The sequence below is a fragment of the Thermobia domestica genome, chromosome 1 (genome assembly GCF_964235325.1).
Source record: "Thermobia domestica chromosome 1, izTheDome1.hap1.1, whole genome shotgun sequence".
Taxonomy (NCBI): domain Eukaryota; kingdom Metazoa; phylum Arthropoda; class Insecta; order Zygentoma; family Lepismatidae; genus Thermobia; species Thermobia domestica.
This window is the reverse complement of record NC_137454.1, coordinates 377,555,121-377,565,828: the sequence shown is the minus strand read 5'-3', so window position 1 is coordinate 377,565,828 and position 10,708 is coordinate 377,555,121. Positions and strand designations below refer to the sequence as shown.

The window sequence follows — 10,708 nt, the reverse complement described above, 5'->3', positions numbered from 1 at the left end:
TTATTATGAACTGAAAGCCAACTGCACACTTAGGCCTACCTGGAATATTTCTGTCTCTTTACCGAGGGTTCACACGATTGCAATATGGATAGAAAATATTACTAATAAGGCAGCAGTTGAATTTTTTATAATACTTTTTACTATATGAACAATCATCTTTCGAAGTTTGAACGTACATTTGCTGGCCTGTCAATTTATAGAGATCGGGCCAGTGACGCAGCTAGGTTAGTTTCGCCCGGAGCAAGAGCTCGCCTTAGCGTCCACTCTGACCAACCAAACCAAAACGCTCCCTGATTATACCTGATATTGGCATCACACAGTAATTCTCCTATTCCATTTTTCTTCAAGTGGTAAAGCTTGATTTCAAAGTTTCAGTACATAATTTCATTTTTAGAACAGGATAGAACACGAAGCTAATTATTTGATTGCCAAATAATATAAGAGTTGCATGCTTAACATATTCTTATAGTCTTATCATAATGACTGCAAATCACAATGTTTTTGGAATTATATCGGGATGTGCATAAGTGTAGAATGAATCAACAGTCTCTTGCTTTAGAATAGAATATTTAAATATGACTAGGGATGGGCAAGAGTCCAGCTAAAACTCGACTCAAATTCGAGCCGAGTTTCGAGTCGAGTCCAAGGTAATTTTCTCGAGTCGAGTTCCGGGCCGAGTTTCGCGTCAAGTCGAGTCTGATAAATGGCTCGCTCGCTTAGCTCGTTTTGAACTCATGACCTGATTAGACTTGAAAGCGAGAGCCATGAGAAATATAAGCAGTAATGTGGAATATTTTTAGTGTTGCTCACAAGAGGGGACACTGATCGAGTGCTCGCATCTCGTCTCGTCTCGATAACGAGACGGTAGATTTGTAGCGAGACAGCCTCAAATGTCGTGAGAGCCAATCTAAATGAGTATACCCTGTAGTTCATACCATCGAAGCTGAGATTTTGACGGTCGAATTTTTGAACCTAAGAAGCCCAATCCGGGTAGTGATGTCAACCGGCTCAGCTAGATTCAACTGAGAGAACAGCTCGAGCAGGCCCGATTAGGACAAAACATGGGTTCGGCTCAATTGACCCTCGACATTCATCTTTAGGGGCACAGAAAAACGTAGGTCCTTTTTCACAAAATGATCTCCTCATATTATCATTATCATTTCAATTATTATTTATGAATATTGTTTCAATTTTATCGCTACTTATAGCCACCTACCCTTCCCAATAGTTATAAATTGCTCTTATTAGTAATGGGAAAAAGAATTTAAGCCATCGTTTGCCCCTGAGGATGAGTGTCCTAATCACGCTCGAAATATTGGAGAAAAGATAGGCGAGGAACATTCTTAGGGGAGTAATTTGTGGTATTCCATTGTTTAAGAAGTAGTTGTAATTATTTATCTTTAATGTGCGGGAATGCTTCGGAACTTATATGACAGAGACTTATAATTTTCAGTATAATATGAATACTTTGCTCATGTAGCATAAACTATGTGAGAAAAAACTACAAGAGTTAGGCAACCACAACGAAAATGATAAAATGGCCCTAAAGGTGAGAATGTGGGACAGTACTACGATGAATGTATGAAATATGCCACTATGTCTTTTAACAAACTATTATAACTGTTTCCCTTTTCTTTTTTAATTTATTTTTCTCCCTTGCTAGCTGGGAGTTCATGGCTTTATATATAGATATAAGCTTTAAATACTATACATTCAAATAACAGTACAAGATAATGAATGATACATTCTGTACTAACAGCATACTTGCTTGACACACAAAATAATCTTTAACCTTGATATTTTAGAGAAAAGATCTACTTGGAAATACGATAGTCTTCTGTATTATAGAAGAGATGATAGTGTAATAATAACCTAAGCTGTTTTAGAAAATTTAACCTTAGCATTTTGACAGCATTTGAAAATTTAGTATATACAGAGGTTGTTCAGTCTACATTGGCCAATTTAGATACTTAAAAATTTAGAAGAATCCATGGCGCCAGGTCCGTAAGTGCTCGATGTGTTTCCCTTGGTTTCTAACAATAGCCCCACAGCGTAGTTTCCTCTGTAATAGACTACTTTGAAGAACTGGAAGGGGAATCTTGTCCAATTCCCTTTGTCCCATGACAGCTTTCCAAACTCCTTCCACAGTTGTCACACGCCGTTTTCCCAGAGCCCGCTTCAGCAATCCAAAACCACAATAGTCCATAAGACTTGCATCTGGAGATTTAACAGGTACGTCATTGAAAGGCATCACCTGTATACCACCTGCCTCCTCCATCTCCTTGTAGGATGCGAGACATGATCGTGAGGTATGTGATGAGGCCTTATCGATGTGAATGCGTACCGGATTGGCGTCATTTCCGTACATTGTTGGAGTCTCATGTTCGTAGATCGGCCACATGATCTGCTCCTGAAAATACTGCGAATTTATTTTGCAGTTCTTTGCCACCCTACGAATCTTCAGTTTATCTCGATAACAGTACCCAGTAACGACCATGAACCATTTTGGGAAAGATTCTTTACAGACACTGACCCACCTTCTGAAGTTCTTGGCGCCTTTCTCTCGGTACATGATGGCTCTCGGTTTGCCGCAGTCGGAAAGGTAAATCCATGCTTCATGGAGCGTTACGACATACATCCGCCTTTGTTTTGCCAGATGACGTTCGTACAGCTTCCGGGCGTTACACTTCCGTTCCTTTTAATGGGCATCCGTGAGAAGATGGCCGTGAGCTTTTATGACTTTTTCCAGCTTGAGTTGATGGCGTAACATCCGTCTCACTGTCCCGAAAGACACGTCAAGACGATTAGTCATACACCTTTGTGTTGGCGGATTTTCTTGCATTGCCATTTTGCGAAGTTTTCTCTGCATGGTGGAGGTAGTCTTGGTGCATTCCCGCTTTCTAGGCAACTTCCTTGGTGATCCAAATGGTAGAGCTTCGTTGCCCTTGTACATTTTAATAACATTTTTATTCCACTTAAACTGATGTTGCAACCATTCTTCTTGTACTGTTTTCTAATGACAGAAACACTAATAAAGTGAGCGTCATAAAGAGCCGCAACATAGCCTTCCCAAAACCGGTTTAGTTTTTGCGGCATTTTGGTCACAGAGCGGAAACCCACACACTTGGAAACAAATTTAACACAACACTCACAACAATAGTCCTGTTTTGTGTGTTATTGTCGTCCCCGCAAAAAAAAAAAAAAAAAAAAAAAAAAAAAAAAAAAAAAACACCGTTCCCAGGAAGCCACTGCACAACATTGCAGGACGCCACGAGCCAGGTTGGGTGAGTTCATTCTGCCCAGGAGGGGGAAAGAACGAAATCGACCAAACGTAGGCTGAACAACTCTGTATGCTAATTTTATTCCTATATAATAGTTTCTGAGCTTCTTAGCCTGAAGTAGTGTAAATGAGAATAATCTTTTGTGATATTAGTATTGCATTATGAAAGTCAGAATTTAATGGAAAATTGCATTTATTCATACGAATAAATGAGATTTTGGGAATCTACATATATATCTGACAGAAAGAGAAAGCGATACACAGTAATGGGAATGTACTTAGCCGTTGATGGGAAAGCAAATGTTCTAGATATAAAAGGGAAATGGTAGCATTAATCTTAGTGTTTCCTTTTGTATCGTAGATACTTTTGTTGAATGGCAGATATTACCCCATCAAATTATTCTATATTATTAATTCGAAGTATAGATCTGGTTAATTCTACTCGTATATATGGATTTGGTTCTATATAAATATTTTTACTAGGCACTAGATCAATTCTCCAGGAACTAATGTTATAAGAAATATACTATTAAAACATGAGTAAATTATTTATTTTTATATTTATTAATTCTGCACTTACTTGCACTCCATATTTTTAGGTAGTGACGTGGGTTTTATCCACTGACAAACAGCCAACAATTATTGTTCTTCCTCAGTACCTCCTGGAGAAGGATAAGTCTGGTTACGAAACTATAATAGAGCATCTAACAATGTAAGTATCAATTCGCTTTCACAAGATCATGCTCAATTGCTGAAATATTACATGTTGATATGTTACGTAGTCTTATTTAAATGAATAACCACTCAGAACTAGTGACGACCTCAGAGTTGGGAAGCAGAGCTCTCTCGGAAGTTAACCCTACTCCCCGAACGTGATGTGTTTTAATGTAAATCAAATAATATAAAACTATCCTTCTTGGGGAAAAAAAACTCGGTAAATAAAAAGCTTTCCTGTTCAGTTAAATTCTTTACTAATAGTAATTAGTACTACAGTTTAATTCTTTACTAATAGTAATTAGTAGTACAGTTAAATTCTTTACTAATAGTAATTTGAACATAGAACCATAACTTCATGGCTACAGAAAAGAACAGAAAAATACGCAAACATATCCTTGTCAGACATTTTGAAATTTAGTTCCTAATGATTCGTTTCTGTTGTTCTTTAATTGCTATCTTTATTCATTCAAATCAGGCACTTCGCTAGCTAGATACCGTTCATGATATTCTAATTCTTGTGTGTACGTCCCAGAAACTAGCAGCATTCCTCAGAGCCTGTGATGACTATTTATATTGCATATTTGAACACCTTGTAACAGCGTATTGCAAGTAACTTTAATTCATAATTTCATATGAATGAAGTTAGAAAAAAACAGCTTACAGAAAAGATTAACGTTAGTTAAATATAGCTTATTTCGAAATTGTAATTCTGCATTTCATTTTGAGCATAAGAAAAGCTGAACCCCTTTATAAAGTAATCTTCCATAACCTTAATATAGAGTTCCCATTGCGAAGTCTTTGGGAGGGAGACTACATTACTCTAGCAACACATCGGTAGGCATAACGCAGGCCAATGGTCCACAGAGTTTGAATTATAAAAAAAAAAAATACAATTTAAAAAATACGTTAACTCAAGATAGTTTAAAGCATATGTTGGCCACCAACAATTTAAAGTAATTCTTAAAAAAAGTGAATTATTTTATTACTAAATCACGTTGCTCTACATGCGCGATGATGAGATTCACCTATAATAGTGTTGCTACCACAACATTGTTGCCACAATGTGTTATAATAATTTTAGGAGGTGTTTTTCTGAATACATAAAATATATAGTCTTTACAGCTGGCAACGCTGCAAAACAACATGCAGTACTTGTCCCACCTGATAAAGATTGGTGAGTACTAAACATCTACACCTTTAATTACCACAATTATTATTATTATTATTATTATTGTTTGTTTTTTTTAGCTTCTCAGAATTGATTATCCGCAATTTGTAAATTTCTTTCATGTCTCTTCCTGTTATTTAAATAATTACTCAATTCAATGTTACGAATTATTGTCATTGGTTTTCTCCTTAAAATATTTGCATGGGTAATGCTAAATTTTGTTACAATAATCAGGTTTTGCTTCAAAAGATATGGACAATCAAAGTTTCGGTTGCCTAACTTTCTAGTAACTGCTCGAATCCGATAGTGAACCTAGATTTCATAAGTAATTAATCTTAACACTAGTTAAGTTATAATTTATGAACAACGAATATAAACATAATACCATATGCTTATTAAAGTTCCTTACTTACTCAAAGTAAATAACGCCTTTTTATTTATGCAGCTATATACGTTTCGGCAAATGGTTATAGCCATCTTCAGCACGAATCGTTTTAGAGAACTACTATTACTTAACGAACTAAATCACTGTTGTCTATTTTCTGTTTACGGATTTTCTCTGTATCCGTAACTTCTGTATTTCTAATGGTCTTTTAATTAAATTTTTCTTGTACTTTGACTTTTCTGTCTTTGCTCTATACTTTCCTTGTACATCTAGCGGTTTGTAATGAATAGCCTTGCTTTCGAAATCCTCACCGTGTTTTATTTAATTTCATTGATAAACATAATTTGGTCAAAAAAAGCGGACAGAATTTAACTTTTAAAACGATTACTTCAATTCTATTCCTTTCACAAAAAAAACATGTTCTAACAATTTTTTTTCTTTCCGTCTTTCTCTGTTTTTTTAAATCTACCTTTTTGTTTTTTCATCTGCACATTAAAAATTTTTAATCTCATTGAAATTTTAGGTTCGTAAAACGATTGCTAGATTGATATCTATTCCTTAATTATTCCTTACTACATTATAATCTAAGTTTCCAGTTCTCAGATACACAAATTTACAAATTTAAGTTCTAGTTCCTATTGATTACTCTGCTCCGTGCGTAATATGAACGTACTGAGACATAAGACAATCCACTTTTGGTTGAAAATTCTGTATTTTCTCTTTATTCAAACTCCTTTTTTCCTATTTAATAATTCTCAGACTATCTTCGCATCATTGGAATTTCCAAATCCTTACTAAGTAGCGATGAAACTATTGAAGATCTACCAAAAACTTTGTCTATTGAGCATTCGTCTAATTGTATCCTAATTAAAAAGTAAATTTTGTAAAGTTAAAATAATTCACTTCAGTAATTTAAGTATTTTAATTCAAATTACCATTTATTAGTAAAAATATTATAACTCAAATGTTCAATAAGTATTAATTCCTGCTATAATCTTAGATCTTTTTTCTGTTAATGTCATTCCATCCTCTGTCTAGATTATTCTTATCTTAAGTTAAGATTGGGTTTTTTGTAATTGTATAACCAGTGTTCTGCAAATGTCTTAAGAAATATGTTCCTCCACTCTTGTATCTCTGAGAGGTTCTTTGACCCCAGTTGAAATGTTTTTCTTAACAGCACCCATGTAACATGGTCACGTGGAAGTTGGTTTCATAAATACCTGAAGACAAAATTTATCTGTACAAGAATTTCTAATGTACACAATGAGTTTTCTATATTATAGTTTTCAAACCAGATGTTAATCTTGTTTTATTTGCTATTATCCAAAGCTTTTGTTATATTCCCTATTATAAAGTTAAGATCACCTTTTTTCTTCCTTTCGACATATTTGGATATTCCTTATATTCCTAATAATATTTCTATGCCTGATCTTTTCAGTTTTCATACTACTTTTGCTGTATCCATTCTTGATTCCCAATTCAAAAATTAGTTTACAATGTTTACCTAAATCTTGGTTTTCGAAGATTTTATCTAAATGGTTTTTTGAAAATATATATTTCCAAATGTTAGATTTGATTAGATAACAATATGCCGATTTTGATGTACAAAACAATTACATACTACTGATTGTCTGTAAATAGTGGTGTAGATCTTGTTCGTTCTATAACGTTTAAGTTCAGAAAATGTAAAGCTTTACTTGATTATTTTTCGAGAATAAACTTTAACAAATTGCAAATCTTATTGAATTCCATGAATAACTCATCGAAATCATTCTCCTCTTCGAAAATCAAAATTCCATAATCTAGGTATCTGTAGCATCTGAGAAATTTTGATCTCGTAAAATTGTGGATGCAAAATGGTACGTAACTATAAGCTAAAAGAGAAGACAACAGATTTCTCATATAGAGCTCCCTCGTGGCTAAGCTGTCACCGTACGTGTCCTTGGCGTGGGAGACTCAGGTTCGATTCCTGGTGGGGGCTCATGTGGTTCGGATCCCATGTTAAGTTGTAGGTCTACGTATCATATAGCCTCGCTGCTAAAAGGGATGCTAAACTTAAAGCAAATCAAACTGATTTCCCGTACCCTAATTTCCTCCCAAGATTATAGACCTAAGTGGAATCGTATTCTTATGCGCTTTCAGTACCTGAAATGTAATGGGAAGGAGTGTCAACTTTCAAATGTTTTGGAGTTTCATTATCTATTTGTTAAGGTATCTGATAACGTATTGATTGTGAACAATTGGACGAAGTGTTAAGAAATTGTTGTAACAAAAGAAAGGCGTTTCTATGAATATAAATAATGTGTAATTGAGTTGTTGCCTAAAGTTATTTGTATGTTCAAGAGAAGTAAGGAGTGGCTATAATATTTTAGGTTGAAGAGCCAAGTGTGGCTTCTGATATTTTAAGGTGTATGGTAAAACAGGTGTGGCTTATGTTATTGGTCTAGTTTTTGGGATACACTTTGTATAAGTCAATTAAAGTTTGACTGTAAAAAACAAGTGGTATAATCATTCATGGATAGATTTGGAAAGTTAATTAAAAATAAATAAATTGAGCTTGTAAAAAATTTAACATTAGCTAACAGTATTAGCGACGAATATTCCAACAGTTTGTTCACTTTCTATTAATTTAATTGAGTGAAATATTGCTATGTTTGCAATAATTACCGTTATTTAATTTTGGTGAAAGCTTTTCCCTCTAAGTGTTCTTGCGTATAACTGTAAACGTGCTAACATCAGTTCTTCTGAAAGCTAACTTTTCAAACCATGTTTGTGAGTAAAAACTTCAGTAAGTATTTAATACGTATCCCATTGAATCAAGGAATATCATATGGTTTCCATAAACTAATTTCATCGTATAATCTTAATCCTTTTCAAAACAATATATATAAATTTATTTTCAATTCTTTCAGGTTTAGTCTTGCCGAAATGGAATCTGAAGTGGCAGGGGATTTTGGAGTAGTCTATTGCCACTGCGGTGATGAGCCATTACCTCCAACATTTAAGTTAAGAAAATTCTACAGAATGATATCAGCAGGCCTTCGAAAAAGTGTTACAAAAATATCCATTATTCATCCAACGCTTGGGATTCGTGCTCTGTTTCTCCTTAGTGAAATTGTCAAGTAAGTTCTTATGAATAATCGTCTCGCTTTTAGTTTTGATACCAGTAGGTTCCTTGCAGTGGCGCAATTACGCGGAAGGTCCACCGTATCCGGACATTTTAAACTTTCGCAACTAAACATCACTTATACACTTTTTTAATAAAGCTATATTTATTTAGTAGAGAAATGATCGATGTAGCACAAGGATTTGATTTTACATTTCATATGTACTCTTTCTTTCCTTATAATAAATAATCTACAGTAGTTCTATAATTTTTAATACTATAGCTGCCAGTTACTTAACAATTATTTTTGAGGGCCGGGATGGCTCAGTGGTAGAGCGTTCATCTATGGTGCATGGGGTCCTTGGTTCGATCCCAGCTCGCGCCAAGTGGACTTTGTGGCGGACAAACATCGTGTGCGTGGTTTCCTCGGGTTTTTCCCATTTCCTCCCGCTTTACTTATTCCACCAAATCATTCGTTTCTCATCATCACCGTCTCTTTTAGCCTACCCGGCATAACCATGTGGCATAAAATTGAAATATTTCATTTCATTTCTAAGAATTATTTATCGCCTTTTCGAGTATAAAATTACATGTTAGACACTACATAGACATCTTGTAGTTTTGGGCCCCGTCCCTAAGCATTGAATCCCTCCACACACTCACAAAAAAATGGTGTGCGCCTAGTTCCTTGTAGAATTAATTGAAGACATTATATGCCAATTGTAGACTACACCACTATTCCAGTGAAATATTTTTGTTTTAATTATTGCCTATTGGCTTGGTTTGGAATAGGCTTAGCGAAGAATGGAAGTTTGAAATATTATTCCAAATAAGGTTTCCTTCGCAACCAGTGTCTATTTTTAAAACTCCCTTCACTATGCAACCAAGAGGAAGGAATTCTTTTCATCTCTCTGTCTTCAATGGCGTCACAAGAAGCTGAACTCTTTCGAATTTTCTTGATGGCTTTCGGCTTTTTCCACGCAAAAGAGAGATTTAAAAAAAAATCTATATATGAAAGTGCTGTGTAATCAAAAAACAAAGTGCTGTAGATAAACAGTGTCTGTTGGTGTAGATAACTTGTGTTTATTATATTAATTTCCCATATTTTACAAACGTTTTAAGTTCTCCTCGTTCACCTTTGCACAGAGCACACAAACACACAGGCACAAAAGTGTGTGGTTGGGAGAAGAGAGTGCTGCTGAGTGGTTACAGTGCAAAGAAGCTAAATGAATTATCAGTACGTCACTCCTTTATATAATTAATTTTGTCGGTAAAAATAAATATATCTTGACTAGGACTACATGGAAAAGAAAGAGTGAAAGCCTAAGTATTTTGCGTGAGATTCTTCAAACGGCAAGGTGCTAATTTGCATTTTTATCATTATTTCCGTTCGCGAAACAGGAGGTTTTGAATTTGCTTCGTTCGCGAATGGCAAGTAAAATATTTAAGGGCAAAAGTTTATTCTTAGAAATGCTAGTAATAATTGAGATATTTCTTCGAGCAGAAACTGTTTAATGTATATGCGTATTAAATTAGTGATATGATTGAAATTTTATATCGGTTGTTCATATGTGAATTAAAAAAAAATAGATTAAATTAAAAATGTTCATATTTATCGAATTTAATAAAAGTCAAACTTCGTTCTTCCGATAAGTATGCATATAAGTGATGATATTCTATTTGCAGCTTAGTTATAAGTTGTTCAGTGATAGTACAGGTAAGTAACCACTTGGATAGATCAGTAATTCAATGCCCAGCTGGAGTATTAATATGGAACATCAAGCTTTATCAAGTAGGATTGGTAACCAGACAAATCTTGGAGTCTGGACCTTAAATCTCTGATCCATTAGTGTCGAAGAGATATATCAAATGATGCTGCTACGGAAACAGTGATTGAAAATCAAACCTATGCACTCTGAAGCTTGTATTTTATTTATGCTATGAAGTTTATACAACTGAATGAAAAAGCATTCAGAATTGATTCATGAGACAGAATCACCAATTCTTCGAACCACTCATTAACGCCTATGTTTTTGCAAGAAGCCTTGATAC

General features: G+C 34.7%; 1 protein-coding gene across 1 annotated transcript in view; it reads left to right on the top strand.

The window, feature by feature from the left end:
- Positions 1 to 3,442: 3,442 nt before the first annotated feature.
- Positions 3,443 to 10,708, top strand: part of LOC145682543 (protein prune homolog 2-like) — a 244,463-nt gene continuing 237,197 nt past the window's right edge. Inside the window, exons 1-3 of the mRNA XM_081754067.1 lie at positions 3,443 to 3,448; positions 3,880 to 3,992; positions 8,463 to 8,672. Coding sequence (XP_081610193.1) covers positions 3,443 to 3,448; positions 3,880 to 3,992; positions 8,463 to 8,672 — 329 coding nt within the window. The remainder of the gene's footprint in view (positions 3,449 to 3,879; positions 3,993 to 8,462; positions 8,673 to 10,708) is intronic.